The sequence below is a fragment of the Thermobia domestica genome, chromosome 17, assembly GCF_964235325.1.
Source record: "Thermobia domestica chromosome 17, izTheDome1.hap1.1, whole genome shotgun sequence".
NCBI lineage: Eukaryota > Metazoa > Arthropoda > Insecta > Zygentoma > Lepismatidae > Thermobia > Thermobia domestica.
The window spans coordinates 92,537,596-92,560,541 of NC_137470.1; the positions used below are offsets into that span (position 1 = coordinate 92,537,596).

Consider the following 22,946-nt stretch of genomic DNA (forward strand, 5'->3'; position numbering starts at 1 on the left):
TTAGATGGAATATTGGAAGTAATGCTCCTAATAATACAGTTAGAGACAAATTTACGTACAAAACGTAACAATGAGTTGATATTGCAAAAATTGCAAATAACAACATAACCGATGCGATTTTTAAATGTTTTCTAAATTTTTTGGTCGGTTCTCGCCTTTGGTGTTTCTCCTGCGCAATTTCTCATATAGTTAAGTTTATTCATAGTTTCTCACCTGTCTGAATTTACATTAGATGGGTTTTGTTTGATTTAGATTTTTCTTCCTAAAATTAACCCCATTCACTTTAACATTCGGTTTCTCTCCAGTGATAATGTACGATCTATTTAGTCCCGCTGCTTTTGCAAAAAATATCAATGAATAGTTAAGCACTAGAATATTTCTCTCCTGCTTGTCTTTTTTACTATTGTTTCCAGATTTCGCACTTGTTTTATGGTTATATTATTTTGTATTTAATAATTCAGTCATGTTTATATTCTGTCACTTATGACGATTTCCATTATTATTTACTAACATACTTAGTATTAGAATATATTATAACAAAAAATCCTGAATATATTGAATAATTGGGGATATTATAGATTAAATATGTGAGCACAGTATTCTACTACGGGTTATACCATCCTACTTTCCGTTATCACCTATCACCAGTCAATTGACAAATCTTGACAGTTTTTTATTACTCTTTTGGTACTTTTGGGGGCGCGGTGGCTCAGTGGTACAGCGTTCACCTTCAATGCTTGCGGTCCCTGGTTCGATTCCAGCTCACGCCGTGTGGACTTTGTGAGCAAGCATCGTGCTCGTGGGTTTTCTCGGGGTTCTCCCGTTTCCTTCCACTTTCTTCATTCCACCTTTTCATTCATTTCTCATCATCACCGTCCCCTTTAGCCTAACCGGCATAACCGTTGGACGTAAAACAAAAATTTCATTTTCTTTTGGTACTTTTGTTATTGCCTTTACTTGAAACATGAAATTACTTTCAACAGTGGTTCCACTACTATATTAGCCTATGTTCCACCAACATTCAGAATGATACCTTCCTTGCTTTGGTAGCAGCGAAAGTCTCAACTATATTATCAGAATTCAGTGGATGCTATTTCATTTTCGATGGACAGATTCATGAATCTTTCCTGACTCATTGTGGAACGCAAGTATGATTTTATCAATTTCATTTTGGTGAAAAACCTTTCTCATGATGCGACAGATACGAGCAGTGTTATCAAAATCTGAAGAGCGGTTGCCAAACTTTAGTAAATTTCAAGCCCCATTGAAGATATATATTTCAGGATACCTTGTGGTGAAAAGTCAAGTTGTCCTTTAGCTTTCTGAGCACACCTTAGTGAACGGATTAAATCCTTACAATCCTGGCCATCCAGGTCATTCGGGTAGAACAAAGCCAAATCAGAGCAACATGCTTTTAGCCTTTCCTCGCTCTCATCATCTAGCTGCGGCACAAAGTTGGCCATAGAACACAGGAATCCAAATCTGTCGTTCAGGTCATGTATCTGAGTAAAATGATCATTTGTTGTCTCATCTCATCTAGAATTTCATTGATAGAGCGCTTCACTTCGGCCTGTGCAGTCAGGTTTCATTCTTTGTTTCTCCAAGCATGCATCTCCGTTGATATGGTTTCCTTGTCCAGCCAAAGTCTCCAGATATTAATGGTGTTAACCAGGCTCTGTAACTGAATAAGAGTTTGATTGAAACTCATATCCTGAGATTGAAGGCATTTTTGGATCCGATCAATATATGAGAGATTTGCAGACCAGAAATATAGTAAAGTGATGAAGTTAAATGACTGGATGCTTGCAAGAAGACCAGCATCTCCTGTAGTATCAAGCGTTTCAATCGAAGTGTCATGCAGATCTTTCAACGGATCAATTACTTCATCCAATTGACTAGAAAGTGCATTTAAAGCTTCTGCTTTTGATCTCCATCTAGTGTCATTTTCACGTTTCAGACCAATCTTTACGTGATTTTACAGCACATTCCATCGGTGAATAGATCTAGAGAAGAATACCAACAAACGTTCCATTGCTTCCAACAAAGTCACCACCAGAACGTTAACGTGTGCAGCATGTAAGCCACAAGGTTCAATGAATTATTGTTACAAGGAACGAAAATGGCCAAAGGACTTATATTCCGTATGAAAGTTTGAACTCCAGAATATTGCCCGGCCATTGTAGCCTGATTATCACAAGACTGGCCTCTGGAATCTTAATACCAAGCCTATCATATTGAAGTTTCTTCAGTATTTCAGCAGAAATACTCTCAGCAGTCTTTCCTTCGACAGAGATGAAATCAATAAATGCTTCCCGAATTTGAACAAAATCATGTTGTATGTCAACAAATCGAATGATTTGTGACAAGTGTTCTATATTAGAACAATCAAGAGTTGAATTAAATATAATGCTGAAGTATTTTGATTATTTGAACGCTTGTTTTTTTATTGAACATTTTCTTCACTCTAAGTTTGTGGGCTGAAATATAAATTCATACGCGAAAAAACAAGAGCAGAAATGGGGAAACCAGCTAAGCAAAAGGGTCTCGCTAGCTGAAAATTCGACTTGTAAAGGACAAAAGAATAAAGACAGAAGGAAAACAAGTGAATCAGCGACTATAGCGTCTGCACCAAAGAGCTTTTAATTAAGAACAGAATGTTAGTATCCTAATAAAGCATTATATACGTTGATCCCTTCTTTCTACCCTTGTCTTGAACTGATATATGAATGAATAAATAAATAAATAAATAAATAAATAAACAGTGATAGTTTAGGAAGCAGGCTAGCAGACGGGGCCCCATTACTTGCATCATAAGACCTTAGAATGTAAATAACACAAAATACTTTGACTTTCATTATATTTTAATCTACACTCAGCTTTTCCTTTAAATTTCTCTGAAGTGATTTAACAGAGTGAAACTTTTATTTTATTCATATTTTAATCCACATACATTTTTTCCTTTAAATTTCTTGGAGGCCCGAAGAGAGTAAAACTTTTATTTTATTTATTTTTCACCTACATTCAACTTTTAAAAAAAAAAATCTTGGGGAACCCCAAGAAAGTGAAACGTCTGTTTTATTTTTTCGCCTGCATTCAGCTTTTTCCTTTAAAATTCTTTGGGGGGCCCCAAGAGTATTAAACATTTACTTTATTTTTCACTTATATTCAGAGCTTTTTCTTTTAAATTTCTTTGGGAGCCTCCAAGAAAATTTTATTTCATTTATTTTTAAGCTACATTCAGTATTTTCTTTCGGGTCCCCAAGAGACTGAGGCCCGAAGCTTATAGTTTGTTTAGCTTGTACGGAAATCCAGCACTGATTAGCTTTATTAGACAGATATTTCTGTTGTTTCATCCGTTATTTGGTGTAATATTGATTGACAATTAATTGCGTTTACATTTAGGGAAGGTGTGGATTATAAACCTTGACGGCCCTTGTACGGCTCATGCTAACAAGCTTCCTTAGTAATTTTTACCTACCGTCGGGGGCCCCCACAAAGTGGGGCCCGGGGCGGGAGCACCGCTCGCCCCGCCCTAACGCCGCCACTGGGGTTGGCTGGTTTAAACCAGCTGTTTTTTTTAAAAAAATAAAAAGAACAAGTGGTTTAACCAAAAAAAGAACGAAAAATGCTTTAAATCGTGTGAATTTCATGGTGACGTTTTCACATATCATACCATCCGCATTACGTTTATCTACTTTTCACCTTCTAATCAAGGGGTCCCGTGTTCAATTCTCGGTCGAACCAGAACTCATCTTTCAAATGTAAACCAAGTAGCGATTCGAGGTGTCCCTCTAAGCGAGTCTTCTCCGTGATAACCTTGGTATTTCATAAGGATGTTAAGCCTAAACATACGAAATGAAACCAAATTATATACTATTTCTACTTGAATGAATGCCTGTTTTATAAAGAAGCCAAGGTTGCTTAAATAGGGGCTATATTGATAGAAATTTGCAAAATTTATCAACTGCCTACGTAGCTTCCAATATCAGCTTGAATTTGACTTGGTTTTTATTTTATTGAATGATATCTACATACCAAGTTTGTAATTTAATACCTCAGTTTTAGTGTAGTGATTATGGTACGTTGACCTTAAAATTTTACATATAAATACATTTAAAGTAATAGCAGGATTATCCTAATGGCTAAGGCGGGAGTTTCCCGATTTGTATATAATCCTGTATAATGTTTTTACTTGTGTGACTGTTTATCTTTTTGTCCTTCTGAAATGACTTTTGACAATTATATTAACAAGTAGACCTATGTAAAGATGAGTACAGCGTATTTTTATCAGGAATCCTTCGTGAGTCGGCAATAGCATTTGTGACTAATTAGTCACGGTTTCGTGTCCAAATGGACAATTTCTTTTGGATGTAAGCCGAGAAACGGTTTGGATTCCGCTTTAGCTTGTGTGACCCCTTCCAGCATAACCTTGTTGTTGCATAATAACACCAAGGCGAAACAAGCAAATTTCTGTCCATATCTAATATAAATACATAGAGTAAATTATTTAAACCAAAAAAAAAAAGACTTTTTTTCAATAAAAACCATGGTTTTTGCCAACCCTGATATGAAGAGTGAGAGCCAAGAACATGGTAACCAACAGATTTTCAATTGCTGAGTTATGCAGCAGATAGACAGCAACGCATAGCGCTTCGTTTAGTCCTTCATGCATAGTCTTATGTGAAAAATCAGCTTTCCGACTTTCAAAATGTATTGTGTAGCAGAAAATCTCTAATTTCTTAAAATAGTAAAATTGAGGGTTACCATGTTCTTGCGTCACACCCTTCATATGTTAAATCCCTCTTGTTAAAGTTCAGAAAACTTGAGGACTGAGTAAACCGTGATGGTGGTTATATAAAACTATAGAATTTCAAGAATATACAGAACCAAAAGCTCTAGATGTGCAGCTTTTAAGTGTATTGTATAAATCTAAGTATTTTTCTTATGTTTTATTTTAATTTTATTTTGTTCCAAAAAGAGGGTATGGAATATTTTGAAGTAAAAATACTACATAGAATTTTCCTAGTTATTTGTGTATTTTTTTAAAAGAAGTATTTACTTTTAGGGTTGGCTGGTTTACACCAGCTGTTTTTTTTTCTTTTTTTTTTAAAAAAAAAATAAACAACTAGCTTAAACCAAAAAATAAGAACGAAAAATGCGAATCGTGTGAACTTCATGGTGACGTTTCAACACATCAAACAATCTGCATTAGTTTTATTTCCTTTTCACCTTTTGATCAAGGTGTCCGATGCTCAATTCTCGGTTGAACCATAACCATTCTTTCATGCGTAAACAAAGTAGCGGTTCAGATGTAACTTTAAGCGAACGTCTTCTTCTTGATAACCTTGGTATTACGTAAGGATGTTAAGCCTGAACATACGAAACGATACCAAATTGTATATTTCTGCATGCCTGAATGCCTGTTGTTTCATAAGGAAGCCAAGGTTGCTTAAATATATTGATAGAAATTGGCATAATTTATCGATTGCCTACGTAGCTTCCAACATTAGCTTGGATTGGACTTTCAATGATATGTACGTACTAAATTTGTAATTTAATACCTCAGTTTTAGCGTACTGATTATGATACGTTGGCATTTAAATTTTACATGCAAAGCAATAACAGGATTTTTCCGTTATTGTTTTACATTTAGAGTAATGACGGGATTTTCCCGATGGCTAGGGCGGGAGTTTCCCAATTTAAGAAATTTACTGACCGGACTTCTTTAAGCTTATGTGACCTCTCCCAGCATAACCCCATTGATGCATAATAACACCAAGGTGGAACAAACTTATTTCTTGTCAACATGTAATATAAATACACAAAGCAAAATATCTAAACCCAAAAAACCTGGTTTAAGGCAAAAAAGCCTAGTTCAAACTCCCCCCAAAAAAACGAGTTTTTTGCATTGTCAAAAACAACCATGGTTCTTCCCAACCCTGCTTACTTTTGTATATAGGAGGTTTAAAAATCTTATTATATGCATTGGTTAATCCTTTGGAATTCATAATGTAAATATGTTGAGAAGTAAAATTGTTTGAAATATCTTTTCGAAATTCATGGTTTATTTTCGAGGTTTTATATTATTATCGGCATCAACCACTAATTAAATGACTTTTTGTCTTACAGAGAAGCGAAACAAAATCTGATTTATCAATTTAAAGCAGAATTTTGAAAAAAGCCCAAAATTTCCCAAGCAAAAAAGCGAAGCAGAAAAAACCGTTTTTTTTCAAAAAAGCCGTTTTTTTCTCAAAAAAACCGTGTTTTTTTTCGAGCCTTTGCATCTCTAATAGAAAGTGCCCCCTCCATAAAGGAGAATTTTAGAAAATGCTAGGACACATTCTGTTTATTTTCAATAAAGAGTTAATACACTGAATTCCAGCACCGTAAGTTTAACGGCTTGCGAGATACTCATTTTTTTCGCAAAAATTCGGATCCTCACTACCTCCTTAGGATATTATGTATTATAATGAAAGAAATATAACATCTCAGTTTGGATTTAGGCCTAACTATATACCAAAAGTAATTTCATTTGACTTTGCAATTTGACCGTGATGATCAGGTACACATAGTTACATTCAATTTTTTATCTAATAATTTATATATTACAGTGATTCAAAAATGTATTTTTTTTTCGGTAATTAGCTTTTCTAAAAACTCCCAGGTCTCGAAAGCCAAGTGGTAGTATAAGCCCTATTGCTATTATTACAATTACAAATATCAATATCCAAAAGTGCCTGAAGTTCTTTTTTTCACTTGGTTAGATATACTCACTTCAGGCAAGTAGACAGAAACAAATGAAAAAGGAAGGGAAATGAAGGCCTTGAAAGTAAAACGAAGACAAATTTACCAGTCTTCAGATAATACTGTCTACAATGCAGTGAGCAGAGTGGGTCGGTAGATCAGACTATGTCGGTGTGTCGCAGTGAGTCATGGTGGGTCACGGTGGGTGGTGAGTCGCAGTGGGTCACACGCTGTTGACCCACGACCCACTGACCCACTCAGAAAACTTGACCCACCGATCCACTGACCCACTCCATCTCTGGCAACTACCATGTGCTCCTATGTATACAATTTCGAAATACTTTATCCTTAAGTATTACAATGATGAATTGTTTACGTTATTACAGTACTGTTAATAACGTATCAACATACTATATTACACCTAAGAGAGGAAAATACAGATTTACAGAATGTTTTCGATTGTCAACGTTGGATTGTGGGTTCGAACCTATCAACTTTGGTTTACAGTTTCCCGCGAAGTTGAACTTTGGGAAATGTTTGCCTCAAAAGACCAATATTGCAGAGTCCAAGTTCAAAAACTAGTTCTTATAGCAACTATAGTGATTTCCTAATTAAATTTCATTCAGAGTTACCCCGTGCCGTAAGCGTCGGTGGACAACCTATGGGTAACTAGCGACCTCTCGCCAAAAACTGATGGCCCCACTGCAACGATCCGCAGTGGCCCCATTTCCGTTTTGAAAATTATACCACCAGTGGGCCACCGGTGGCAGAGACGCGACGAAATGCCAATGAATTACAAAATTACTCCACCAAAATATGTTAAATAGCCTATATGCATGATTCATTTACATTGAGATGAGTCTAAAAAGCACTTACAAAATATATATAAAGTTCTCCTGGAATGGCGCGAAACAGCAACCTTGTGATGTAGAAGCAGGGGTTACTCTTGACCCCGGAGCTCACTTTAGGAACATTCGTCAGGAAAAACAAATACATAATAATAAACGCATGCACATGACTGGCGATAAGTCGTTTCGGTCCCTTCGCCGATTCTCCGCGACGAATCGAAACACGGACCGAAAAGAAGTCATCGCCGTTACGTGGTGGTAACTGCAACACCCCTACTCTAGACTAGGGATGGCAAGAACCGGTTCCATCGGGAACCGGTTTTGGGGTCTGAACGAATCCGGTTCCGGAACAGGTTCTTCGGATCCAGGTCTGGAACCGGTTCTGAAAACCAGATCTCCAAGAACCGAAACTTTGTGACCGACCATCCCTGCGCTAAACCCGAGCTGCTGGCAGGCTGTGAACTGTGTGCTAGATGAAATGGTGGAAGCGACAGGCAGGTGCCCAAGTGGCGGTCGCTTGTCTCATTTGGCTAAATAAACTGGGTAACTGGCCAACTCATTTGGCTAAACACTCACTGCTGGACCAATTTTTTTTCTGGGGGCACAAGCGGGTCTGGGCGGGGAGGGCACAAGCGTATGGTCCTTTTTGCAGTGTTTTGAAGGTGAACTTTGTGCCTCCTTTACGGGTCTTTGGGGGCTTTCAAATCCAGGTCTGGAACCGGGTCTTCGGGTCTAGGTCCGGAACCGGTTCTGAAAACCGGATCTCCGAGAACCGGTTCCTCGTGGAACTGGTTCCGCCGGAACCGGACCTTTTTGGCCATCCCTACTCTAGACGTCTGTTTCGACTCGAAACCCTGCCGCCAGAACACACTAGCGGCAATCTTTCGATGCGTCGCTATATGGACGATCGATATTTACCGGCAAGTGGGCCACTAGATATTGGCGACGTTAACGGCATGGGGTCAAGTTTCATGTCACAAATGTGAGATATTCTATTTTGGGCATAAATTTTAACTCCTCTCCTCTGTTAGGATACGCATCTTAATAAAAATGGTGTTACAACAAGCCAGCCCGCGCATGGCTCCCTAAAATGTTCTAGGAGGAGCTATCTTCATGGTTCCTATATATTATGTTTGGTATTTCTGTTTGTATCCATTTCGGAGTCAGGGGCGACCCACCCTGCCCCCTTCGGGTGCCCATGAGTCAGATGTAGGTGAAAGTGTTAACTAATAAAAATTATTTCACACGGTTAAGCCATTTTTTGTTCTGATAGACGACGTCTTTTTCATTTATATCCTATGTAGATAGATACAGATTAATAGCATTATTACTGTCTTATTATTTATTTCGTTTTTACCATATACTTTTCTCAACGTTTAAGTCCTTCAGGCTAAAGAAGACGGGTGATTCATGCAAATAAATTCTAGTTCAAGTAAAATTTTAATGGACCTTAACGTGAATTGAACCCGCGACTATAAGACCCAACAACGAACGCGCTAGGCATTAGATATTGAAACAAAACTGAGTTACCGAAAGTTCCTCAGTAACTGATATTTTTTATTTGTAATTGTTTTACTCAGTTTTATAGTTTTAGCAGTTTTATAGTTTAACAACAGGCGCACGAACACATAATTATCATAGATAGGTAAAAACACAAGCCTTTCCCAGCGGTAATAGAACCTGGTACCCCGTACACCAAAGGCACATGTGCTAACCACTGGATCTGTGTAGGGTAAACAAAGGAGCAGAAATAAATATATATTGCACATTCCGACGAAACGCAAACATCCCAATGAAAGCAATATTAAAGGAAAAATGGAAAAACTTAGTGAGCTCTTGAAAGAGCTCGAAGGTCACTTGGGTATGAAGACAAATCTTTATTCAGGTATTAATATCTCGTATAATCGCCGTTAGCTTCGATGACGCATCTTAATCTTCTTACTAACGAGTTAACCAAGCTAGCGACATATTGATGTCCCTGTGCTATTTCTCCCCACGCTTCAGAAACTAGCTCCCAAAGTGCATCAGCTGTCCTTGGTGGGGGATCAGGCCAATTTTCGTGTAGAGTTCTTGTAACTTCCGCCCATAGATTTTCCATTGGGTTCAAGTCAGATCCTCTTGGAACTCAGTCGACTAGCTCAACATTGGGTTCCCTTTGAAACCAGGCTTGAACTAGATAGAAATCATGCATTGAGCTATGATCTTGTTGAACTTCTACAATACAGTCTTCAAATAAATTTCTCGCAGCGGGGAGCAAGCCATACTGTACAATATCCAGAAACTTCTGGCTGTTCAATCGGCCTTCTATACGGTGTAACTCACTGTATCCTTACACATCCATCCCAGCAGTGAATAGTAACATGCCCCATTCGATGCGTTCTGTGCATGTACTGTGGATCTTAACATTTTCCTGTGGCTCTATACACAAGTCGAGGATCATCATTTGCTTAAGAGAATATCTTTTCGTCTGTGAAGATTATATGATCCCAGTTGCGACCTATATTTGCCTCAGCAAATGCTAGTCGATCAACTTTATGACTATCCGTCAATTGCTACTTATACACGCGGCTCAATATGCGTGAAGCCCTGCATCTTTAAGGCGTTGCCGAGCGGTGAGGAAGGAGCCAGGAAAACAAGACGCTATCACTGCCGGGATGACATGAAAAGATTGCGACGGCTTACATCTAAATTACAACATTATGAGCTCACATCCATGAGCTTTTTCAGAATTCTCCAGTACTTACACATAAATACTGTTATTTCAACATATCTTCGCGTTTGTCATCCTTTTCTTTAATCGTGGCTAAGCGGTTAGCGTGCGCGCCTTTAGCGTGGGAGACCCGGGTTCGATTCCCGGCGGGAGCTCATGTGGTTCGGATTCTACGTTAATCACTAGATCCACGTCTCATATAGCCTCGCTGCTGAAAGGGACGCTAAACTAAAAGCAACTCAACTCAAAACTCCTTTTCTTTAACAGATTGAACACACTCGTAATGGTTTATATTAGTCCATATGAGCATTTACAGATCGACTGAAGTATTATGAACACATGAATTAACATTTAAACCAACATATACATGGTAACACACCGTATGATACACTGAATACACCGTATGATACCGTATGATAAACTGATTACAACTGACTGTTTACTGAATGAAATGAAATAAAATTTATAGTTTATGTGCCATGAATATGTCCCGTACGCTGAGAGATGGGTGATTAATGAAAGGGAATGATAAAGGAACTGGTGGAATGGTCATGTGGGGGAAACGTGAGATTCGCGAGAAAACCTAACGGACACGATACTGTCCACCATAAACTCACATGGTCTGGAAACGAACTAGTGATCCCTCGCACGAAAGGTGAGCGCTACACCACTACGGTAATCCACTACCGCATTTCATTCGTTATCGTTCTCTGATACCGAATGTTTGTGATGTCATGATGAGTAACAAACACAATATTATGTTCCAGTGAGTAAAGCAATATTACTTAAACCAATCTACGCTGACGAAACTTAGGGCAGAACCTCTTCACACGTTTACTCTTATGATTTTTTTCCTTGTGGATCTCAGAAAACGTACAAAACGCAGTACTTTTGCAAGTGTACACTCAGAGCCGACGAGAGAAAAATTGTATGTTCGTATGCTAAGACACTATTTCGCGTGAGGTTGTTAAAAATTAGTTGGAGTTTTAAGGTAATAACATATGTAGTGCATAATGAATTCGTGGAATATATACCAATTAGTTCTGTTAATATTCCTCTTGCTCAATTTTGAAAAGTTCTAAGCGCTAGGTAGCCATGAAAACTGAGAATATGAATCTGGCGTCTAGATAATTTAAATCCAAAATATGGAAGTGAAACGGACATTTGACCAACTCCCGCGATACCATATGAAAATTCTATTAGGGATTACAATGCGAAGGTAGAACGAGAGGATATTTCCAAACCGATTATTGGGAACGAAAGTCTGCATAAGGAAAGTAATGACAACGGTGTTAAACTCGAACTTTACAACTTCCAGAAACCTTATCGTGAAAAGTACAAAAAAAATCCCACATCGCGACGTTCATAAATACACTTGGCTGTTAGCAGTCGGAAAAACAATCAAATTGATCACGTTTTAGTGGATAGAAGAAGACAATCTAGCATAATTGATGTTCGGTTCGGTACGTGACGTTTGGGCGCCGCCGTTCGGGCGCGGACGTTTGGGCCCCGCCGTTTGGGCACTGGACGTTTGGGCGCGAAGCCATTTGGGCGCGAGTTAAATTAAAAAGTCATTATGTTAGGCGCTGAGTACTAAGTTCTAATCAAGATATCACAAGGTGTCTGCTGTAGTGGAAGTTCTTGAATTATACTGTATTTTGTTTTACATACTAGAATTACTGGATTTCAAAATTCTAAAAACTGAATTAACAATTAAAGTTTGTAAACTTAAGTTTCAACCAAAGTTAAGTGTGCTTTTTATTTGATAACTTTTTAAGCCAAAGGTAAGTAGACCATACAAGATATGCTTACATGCATAGTGAGCCTATTCCATTAAAAAACTTAAAGCAGGCCTTCTACTGTAGTTATGCAATAAGTGTGAATGCCAAACACATTTCTAGTGGCTAAATGACCAATATATGTACACTTAACTATTATTTTTCACTTTGAAATTGTCCTTTTTTCCTTTCGCCACTTTCTTTAATGCAGATTAAATGCTTACAATCGGACGAAAAAAGTATGTTAAGTTTTGATTTTTATATTGGAATGTTTTTTTTTTTTTTTAAGTGATACCAGAAATACGGCATACTGCAGTTCCTAAACTCAATGTCTTAGATACCCTGCATTAACATCTTTCCCTCAACTCGATTAGGATTTTTAGATTCCTGGGCTCTCGGCATCTAAGGCCATTTAGCCCGTCACGTTTGAGGGAGCACACTATCCGGGGAAAGGGAAGGAAGGAAGCGGCCTGGACGTATAAATTAGGTACCATCTCGGCATTTGCCTGGTGTGAATGAGGAAAACCCAGGAAAACCTCATTCAGGGTGGCTGGCCTGAAAGAGCGTGTTACACTTTTTCGACCGAGTGCCCCCACCGGAAATCGAACCCGGGACCGCTCGCACCGAAAGCGAGAGCGTTAGCGACTACGCTACGCAGGGCCACTTCTTTCAACTCGAGTGCGCGGAAATCTTTTATTGGTAGTTCTTTATTGGACTTAAGGAAGAGAAGAGATTGGCATAAGTAATACGAAAGAAAACAGATTTTAATATTCATAAGTACGAAATTATTAACTGTTTTAAAAGATACAAAAATTAAATCAATATGTTTTAATTAACATTAAGAAAATTATTAACAGTTCTTCTGATTCCTTTGTTTCCTAGCTTTCTTATATAATACAAAAATTAGATCAGAAGTACAAGAATCGGGAACAAGCAAAAAATCAATCCATGACGAGATTAGGCAACAAATGCTACAAACGCATTAAACTATTTAATTTAGATGAATAAATAAGATATATAGAAAATATACAGATAAATGAGGTGAGATAAAGATAGAAGTGTAGGAAATGTGTATATCTTGATTCGCGCTTAGTTGTCAGTGCCTAGCTTACTTTATGTCGTAAATTGTAATTTTTACTATGCACCTCGCGCCCAAACGTCTGGCGCCTAAACGGCTTTGCGCCCAAACGTCCGATGCCCAAACGGCAGCGCCGAAACGTCCGCGCCCAAATGGTGGCGCCCAAACGTCCTGTCCCGTGTTCGGTTGTTTAGAGGGGCTGATTGTGATACTGATCACCAGGGCCGTGCCGTGGAAAATTAGCGCCCGGGGCGAGTATACAACAGCGCCCCCATACAATTTTTCCTAAGTTCTTTGGTGACAGTTTTGGTTCCCTTTATACCCAAAATGAAACGTATTCTCCCCGTGCGAAGAACGGGTATTCTCAGAGGTGTAGCCAAGGGGGACCCATCAGGGCCAGGCCCCCGAAATGAGTTCTTGGCCCCCCAAATGACCAGCTTATAAAACATCATCGTAAGATTACCTCGCTTCAGTCCTTTAAAAATAACTAAGTTTACATATGCTGTAATTAATAATTTACGGCAAAATATTATGGAAAATACTATTTTACCATACCAATCGAAGAATATTGTGGTATCCAGGGGCCTCGTTAAGGAGGGTAATGGTGGAGCTCCCCCCAAAGTTCTCAATTTCTTAACAAGTTGGCAAATTAAAATACCTAGTTGGCAATTTGAAGAATGCCACTTTGTTCGTGCTGCAAATCACTATGTTCTTTTATAGACTTGTCATAAATTTTGTGTAGTTTCCTATCTTGAAATAAATTGATATATTCGTTGAAAGCTTCTTTACTTGTTGCAAGTGATCAGTGCCGGATTTACGTATAAGCTAAACAAGCTATAGCTTAGGGTCCCATTGTCTTGGGGGCCGCGAAAACCTGAAGAAAACTGAATATCAATTTCCAATGTATAAGAAAATCAATCAATCAAATAAAATTAACATATACGTAGGACGTAGCAACATTCCTTTCTGTTTCGTAGGCTACTATGATGTAAGTAATAGTGTCCCTTCTGCTAGCCTGCTTCTTAAAATATCATTAGTTTATCCATTTCTGTATATAGGGTGCCTACGTTCACCTGGACACGTAAAGGGCCCCATTACCTTTAACAGTTTAGGGCCCTACTAAACCTAAATCCGACTCTGCAAGTGATCACACTTCACTTTTGTTCATTTGATATTCCTAAACATTTTGAAGAATCTTTAATGAAAAATCGGGAAATTGTACCACTGACAAAAGCTGAATAGCGGTGGTGTGCAAAATTAAAACAAAGACAGACAGAAGAAGCGTTTTGGTTGCAGGTAGAGCATTGGACGCAAAAGAATTTGATACAAGAGCGTATTCAAGACAACACGCAGATTGTGGAGATTAATAAGAAAATAATTAATAGGCCTATTAATAAAATAAGAACAAGGCAGTGACTGATTAGGCAGTGGAACTTTTTACTATATATAGCAGCGTTTCCCAACCGGTGTGCCGCGACACACTGGTGTGCCGTGAATGAGCCGCTGGTGTGCCGCGAGGAAATCGAAACAAAATTATTGATAGCTATAAAATTGCAAGTCATAAGGAAACATGTATATTCGTATTTCACATTACTATGAATCTACAATTTTAAGTTTCATACCGTGTTACTTTTCTGTACATTTTTAATGTTGAAAAAGTATTTATCATTGTTATGGCCACTATTGCTTCTTTCTTGTTGCAGACTATTTCGTAACTTGAAATTTTAAAATATCATTCAGTCCTTTCGACAAAGCAAACATGCATACAAATTACCTACATTCGTGTTTTAAAAGTACAAGAGATTTATTTGTTCGTTCGTTATTTAGTGCTTCCTTCTTATTGAAAGGTTGGATACAGTTTTCGAAAAAGAAAGCGTATTTGTAAAAATCTGTGTCCAATATTTTATTGCAATTGTTTTCTAGTTTTAAATTAGAATGAAAAATAAGCATAATGATTTACCACGGGGAAAAACCAGTGATCGAGCTTTCTTCTCTGTGGGAAGGAGATCAGTAATAACAGAAAAAATACACGGTATTTTATATTTAAAGTAGTATCTATGAGTGTGCCGCGAGAATTCAAGTTACACCCATACTCTGCCGCAAGTTGAAAAGGGTTGGGAAACGCTGATATATAGTATGTAAATTTGACAAATTTAAGAGTTTTTTTTTCCAATAGTAAAATATCAAAAGGAAGTAGATTTTGATACCAGAGTGAATATATTGTGTAACCATATCTGCTTTGTGTGTGAATAGACCTTTCCCTTTGAACAAAAAGTGATCATATTAATACGGAGGAAAACAATAGATTATTTCTGTTGTTTTCTAGTAAGACTATTTACAGGGCTTTTCGAGTAGGGAGAATTGAACAAAATGTGTTTTGGGAATGGTATCACAGTAGAATTTTGGGGGTGTTGTTCGGTGGGGAGAAAAGCTACAATGGATGTCAGGAAGTGCCGTGCCTTGTGGTGGGGCGACCGCCCCGGGTGCAGATGTAAAGGAGCACAAACTTCGGGAGGAAAATACATGTGCGTACACAGGTATAAAATGCACGGAAAAAAGTAATTAAAAGTGCTCAAAATCAAGAGAAAGCAGGGATTAATTTTGAAAATTTTGTACCGCTTCGCGTCAAGCATGGTGGCGCTTCGCAGCTGGTCTGTCGATCTCAGCCATATGTACGGGGGCACCGTCGTATACTCTCCCCCCGGGCGGTGAGTTACCACGGCACGGCACTGGAGTCAAGTCATTTCGTTGCTTCCGCTGTGAACCTAAGTGCAAGATGCCAAAAGTCACATTTTGGGGTTCGAAACAATACGTCTGCTGGGTGGAAGCATAGACTGGTGTGTGTTTCACTTCATTTTCATACAAATGTGTTGCCTTTCCTATGTTATTTTTAATCCCGTAATTGCTTCTTTCGAAAGTTAAACAAAAATTGCAATTCTTCCTTCTTCCGCATTTGTAAGTCAAAGCATTACATATACCGCTGTATGTTATGTAGCTCACAGGGCCGCAACTATGGAGGAGGAAGCGAGGCACGTGCCCCGGGCGCGTGGTTGGAGGGGCGTCTAAAAGAGAGGTTATATATTAGTTCCTGCCTGTATTTAATGTTTCATCAGAGTGCGAAATCATGAAATCGAAGTGGGAGGAGACGAGGACTGAAGAGTTAAAAAAGAAATTAAAAAAACTTTGCGCACTTTTATGCTTCAAAGTTTCGATATAGAAAGTTCACGTATTTGGGCATCCAAAAGTAGTAAACTATACACGTTGATTACATATGAATTACGGTAATTACTTTGGAAACTTCTGACATTATTTCAGTTTATTATCTCCCCCAGCAAGGATTTAGTGAGAATTTTGTCCAAAAATATTCAGTAAGGGGAATTCCCCTGTTCCCCAAGGATTTCGCACCGTTTTGTTCATAATTTCACTTTTTCAATTCGATAATAAATAATGAATTTAATGTAGAATCAAATCTCATAATATATATTATAGTGTATTTTCCTCTTCTCTTAACTACATACATTATTCATTTTGGTAGAAAATCATTCTATAAAGACATTCCCTCAGGCTTTCTCCCCTTCTCTGCCAGAGCCTTTTTCCGCACCCTACCCAACAAGATCCGGCGTTTTACCAAACGTCCTTACAATATGAAGTAGATGAGCTAAGGAGGTATTTGTGTGCAGGTTAGCCTGGTCTCTCACTGAACCCCTCAACTGAATGTTTATGTAAATTATATATCCCTCTATCACAAGCAGTAAATATAGCCTACCTTATTCTACGTTTTTTAATGGATTTCTACAACAGATTATAGCTTTAGAGGTCCTCATGAGGATTGGATGAAGCCTAACCTAGCCATAAGTTGTCAGATTAGCAGTTGTGCATCATGCATGGTGATAATGATCCTGAGTAGAGGTGTAAAATTGCACTCGAAAGTGGGACAAGGACTGTTCGTATTCATATCTCAGACGAGGCATGGGGTGGGACGAATATGAAAATAAGGTTGCTGTAATAGATTTCCACAAGGTTGGTAAAAGTGAGACTAGAATTTTCGAAACACTTTTAATTTTTTAAAGTAAGACTTGGAAATTTTTAAAATCAGGACTTGGCAATGTCAAGTTTCATCCCCCCCCCCCAATCTTGTAATGCTCGCTACGCCGCTTTCTGGCCGTGATTATACCAATCGGAAAATAGCATGGTATACTTTTTCTGTGGCAGCAGATTACACAATTTACTGCGATTTATATTTGACAGTTTGATGACGAACGTTTTAACAAGGTACTATAAATACCACCATAAAACATTGATACTAAATTAATTTGTAAGGACATTATATTTTTATATGCTCTACCTCGTATTTTATAAAACATTTTTTATCTATGGAAAATTTGGTGAAAAAGTTTTTATTCAATTATTCAGTTTGGATTTCATTCGCTTTTTTAAAATGCTACTTGGTGTAAAACAGGAAGTAAGATATAGCTGTTAATAAAATAATTGTTTGTTTAGTCACGAATAATAAATAAATATTTTTGTTAGGAAATCTAAGAAATTAAGTGCAATTTCAAAGAAAATCAATCTTATGTAGATAGGTTCTGTGTACAAAAGTTTAAACTGAAATAGTTATGCACATTTGGTCCGGGACAGTAGTTCTGGGTTAAATATAATAAAAACTATCTGGAATATAATTTATGGAGAAAAAGTGAAACAATAACAATAATAATAATCTGCTTAAAAAGCAGTGGTTTTAGTGTTCCGGAAGGAAACCAAAATTTTCCGGTTTTTCCAGGACAAAAAAAACTAGCTGCAACACATTTTTTGGGCTTGACCCCCCTTCAAAAACGACGGGCCCCTCCTACATTAACCTGCTGGCTACACCCCTGGGTATTCTGCTAGTCTTCCATAATAACGAACGGAAGTTTCACATGTTAAATTCTTTAATATATTTGTCGCTGCTCAAATGTACCCACTTGTGCGGTATATATATATATATATATATATATATATAATGTGTGTGTGTGTGTGTGTGTGTGTGTGTGTGTGTGTGTGTGTGTAAATAAGATCATCTCTTTTTGAGTTGTCCGAAAAATATACAAATAATATAGAGGGATTTTTATCAGAAATCAGAAAACCAAAAAAAAAAAAATAAATAAAATAAAATAAAATTAAATTAAAAGTTGTTCCTTTAAGTATTTTTCCTGCTAACGAAAGACGTTGTATATATGCTGCAGACACTTTACAACAAATAAGATTAGCATCAGGCGAAGAAATGGTTTTCAAATTATATTTTCTTGGTTTTGCCAATATTCCCGAACTTAAGATTTTTTCTAATGGGTTCAAAATTTCCGGAAATTTTACACAGTACAAGATAGATATGTATCTCCATAAAATATATATTTGATTTTAACATACTGGTATTAACTAAAATGATTCTGGCCGTTATTTTAACACTTCCCTGCCATAAAACGGTAACTTTGTAAGATTACGTAGGATAATTTAAATGCGTGTATATTAATTAATCTAACCAGGATTATATTTTAGTATCTTTTGTAGCCATAACTCCATTATATCACGGTGCTAACTTTAAAGGAGCGGTGTAAATATATTTGTTGCCACAAAATTCTCCTATTGTAATGCAAGAAACGTAACTACTCAATACAAGAAACATAACTACTCAATGATCTTAACTGTAAACTAGTAAATATATAATAGTTTTCATTTTAAAAGCATAATGCAGTAAAATATTCGAAAATTTCAATTTTTCCCAATTTTTCCGGTTTTTTTTTTCAAACTCGGGGAAAAAACGGTAAAGAACTGTTTTTTTTACCCAAAATTTCCGTTATTTTTCCAGGCCTTTACAACACTACTCTGGAGTGGCCCCGGGTAAAAGCACACAATCCAAATGTATCTCGAAAAATATTATAGGGGATAAGTAATGTGTGTACGAAGTTTTGTATTGATAGAACGAATAGATATGAGGGAAAAGCTTGTATATCAATACACGCTTTCCCCTCATACGTATTCTGTTTTTTGTTATCATTATCGAATGAACTATGTTTAATTCGGATGTCCGGATGACACGTTCATGTCCATTCCTTGTAAGAAATATTTTTATGAGATTTTTGGTATATATTATATTGAAGACCAGTTCTACACAGTGCCATTAAATTACAACCTTTGGTCAGAAGGGAAATGTCCGTTTTATCTCGTCACCGAGCACAAAATTTGCTGAATTTGCTGTCTCTGCGCGATATAATAGAATGACAAGGCTTTCAATTTATATGCACAACACTTCATCTGACATCCTGAAGATTTCGGGATAAAATATGAAACACTACACTAACACATTAAATAAAACAACAGCCATAATTCACCATCACCAAACATAGTAATATTGTAAATTATATGCTTCAGCAAAACACTGGAGGAAAAGAACCATATCACCAGAAATAAAACCACTGTCAACACTTGCAAATAAAAGAACGCTCAAACACTGGAGAAGATATCTGAAACAACTTCAAAGCTGAGAGAAAGGTTTTGTTTGTAAGTTAAAAGTGCTTGTGAACAGGAATAAGAAAATTGCATTGCAGAGATGAAGATCGGTGAGTATAAATATAATTATACACTGTAATATATTTTTTATCAATTCAGTGGCAGATTTACCATAGAAATAATTACAATTACGCACTACCTCCTTGTCCACGTCTATAATTTCTTCTATTTTCTCAATTTTCCTCTACTTCAGTTGTATGCAAAGTCGTTTGTGTATATGTCTGTCACTACTAGATCTTTAGTTTTTTCTTTAAGTCTTAACATCATAACTATTATCAACAAGTTCTACTTTCACAACCTTTCATTTTAAGCACTTATCAAGAATTATTCCTATACCATTATGACGCCTTCTTCATTACCTTGCTGTTCAACATCCCATTATTATCTTCCCATCTAACTTTACAAAATCTTACCGATCTAGACTATTTTGTTTCCTTTCTTCTTTAAGATCTTCTAATTTCACACCCTGAAACACCGTACGTACGTTCCATGTCCTAACCATAATCCTTTTTTCTGTTGTCCCTCTTCCCTCATCTTTCCCATATTGTTGCTTTGTCATCCAATAGCGCTTCCCAAGACATCCTCCTCCCGAGGATCCGAATCGGGGAATATTTTACCTCCGGAACTATATTTTACCTCGCAAAAGACAGTTCTCTTTTTGCTGTTAGCAAAATAGGGGCTTCCCGTTGCCTTCCACCCCGCAGTATCTCAGCCGGTAAGGTCACTCAGACCACAGCTGGGACTAATGTCTTAAGTTACTATACCAATCACCATTTTCCCCCGCCAATTCGGCTACTGGAGAACTACTGCCTTCTCTCAGAATCGAAGAGTGTGAAGGTAAATTAACGTTACTACCAATTTCTTAAGGCTTACAATAAAACTGCCTCTTGGGAAAGTTTCTGCCAACTGTGGTGTAGCTCCACAGAAGATCAATTTAATGGCTCATTTTATAATTAAATGACTCACTTAACTATACAGACTATACCCGAGTATGAGACATGGGTTTGAAAAATAAATGTTTAACAATCCGATGAATATTATAAGGTTAAAGGAACTAAATGACACCTGCATTTGGATTGGTGTCTCTTTCAGTACCGAAGCTATATGAGAAGTGGATCTATGACAATATGTGATAAAAACTACGCAGGTTCCCACCGGAAACTGAACTCTCCCGCTCCGAAGGTGAGTACGCAAACTATAGAGCCACGACCAAGCTAGAGGAGCTCCCGCTTATACAGAAATATTGAACAAGGGAGGTAGTTGTCCTATCACTGAAATTTTGAAACATGCTCATCGTATCTTAAACTCAGCTCAATGAAGTAAGCTAAGGTAACAGCAATGTTAGTATCAAAAATTATTGATTTCGAAATCTTTTAAATGAGCTTTTTCATCGTCAAGTATCAAGTGCTCAGAGAAGGCTGCAGAGCCTTAACTTCGCTACGTAAAATAAGTCATAAAGAAATAAAACGCATTTGCATTTTGTGCTGGAGACCTGAGTTTCATTCCGGTCGGAATACCTATCTTGGGATCCACCGTCAAACTCAGTGTCTCAATATTAGAGCTAAATTATATTGTGCATGGCTTCTTCAGGTCACATAACAGCAACCTGAGCAAAACATCATACCTTAAATTTTCTCAGGGATATTGTAGACAATTGTGAAAAAGTTTAATCAAAATTGCTCAAATATGTGTGCAATCACGGATATCCCCATACAAGTGAATATTATGCAAGATAAATACAGAATAATCTGTCGATGTAAAGTGAAAAAGAAGGAATATAGGAGAACGAGGCACTTACCTACACAGGAACAGCATTCACTATATAAGTCACTAAGGCAATTAAAACATTCTTTACAACACGAACAATTCTTCAAATCACATTTACATGACTGGGTGAGCATACACTTGCTAACTACACTAGCACAAACAGCTTCATTGCAGGATTTAACAGGCACCACCAATTGCAACAACACAATCACATTAACTGTTAGCGGTGCAAGCAATAACAATTTTACGGAGAAATCCATATTGAAACCTGAAAATAAATAAATAAATATAAAATTTGCCATTGAATACAAATTTATATTAAAAAAGTAAAAAAGAACCAAAACCTTAGAGGAGTAATGTCATTTTTGACGTTGTTAGGGGAATATTGAGCTATGGTTCAATACACTATTCAACAAAATGCAAATTTTCCTTTCACAGTTTCGCATTCTCAAGATTCCCCTAACAACTTCTGTCAACAGAATTGATATATGCAAGATCAAGAGGAAACTTAGATAAATCTGATTTTCAATATTCGCCTTTCAACATTCACCTAATAAGATATGTTGATCAACTCCCTACAAAAAATTGAATTTATTAAAGTAAGATTATTGTGCGTATGAAAACAAGTTAAGCACAATTATACACAAATTTGTGATACAGTTACAGAAAAAAGAACTTAAGAATGATTAAAGAAAAACTGGATCAAAAGATTGCGATCTTGGCCAGGAATTTTAGGATAAAAAAATGCATCAAGAGATCGCGATCTTGGCCAACAATTAGTTTTTTGATCAGGGGCCACAAAATTTTTGAACGGTCCCTAAATCGAGTTTTCTTTTATATATATATATATATATATATATATATATATATAGGGTGGACCATTTTAATCAATCGACGGAAATATCTGAAAAATGATAAAACATAGAAGAAATGTTTGAAGTACACGTTATATATTGCTAAAGGGGAAAAACAATTCCGCCAAAAGTACCCCTCTCCGTCCCCCGTAAATGGGGGTAACGGGGGGTAACTCTGAAATGTCAAATGGGAACATGGGTCGAGTAATACCTCGTTCGAAAGGTCTTGGAAAACTAAGTAACGCTGTTCCAAAAGATGTTTCATATGGAGCACCAGTTTCAAAATGGCCGCCATGATATAGTTCAGAAACTCCAGTACCCGTAGTATGAAAACCATGGAAGGTAAATGAATGGAACAAAATTGAAATACGTAAATATCATATGGCATATCGAATGGTGTGATCCCAGCGGCCTCCCTGAAGGAGTCTTGCGGGCTAACTTCAAAATTTCAATGTCCGACCAGACAACGGTTCGGGCGTACGCTTGACCTACCCAATGCTGTTTGGAAGGCAGACTTCATGGACAGAGAATTGGTGCACTGAGTTAATGCGGATGGCCACAGTTACATTTTGTTTAACTATTAGCACTCATATCATATCGTGAGCTTGAGGGACGAAACAGTGT

The 22,946-nt window shown here is 37.3% G+C and overlaps 1 protein-coding gene across 2 annotated transcripts in view; it reads right to left on the reverse strand.

Moving 5' to 3' along the window:
• Positions 1–22,946, reverse strand: part of LOC145673886 (protein twisted gastrulation-like) — a 133,005-nt gene that overhangs the window by 77,695 nt on the left and 32,364 nt on the right. For both annotated transcript variants that reach the window (XM_081743677.1, XM_081743679.1), the window contains exon 2: positions 21,500–21,736. In XM_081743677.1, the coding sequence (XP_081599803.1) occupies positions 21,500–21,728 (229 nt within the window). In that variant the 5' untranslated portion in view covers positions 21,729–21,736. The remainder of the gene's footprint in view (positions 1–21,499; positions 21,737–22,946) is intronic.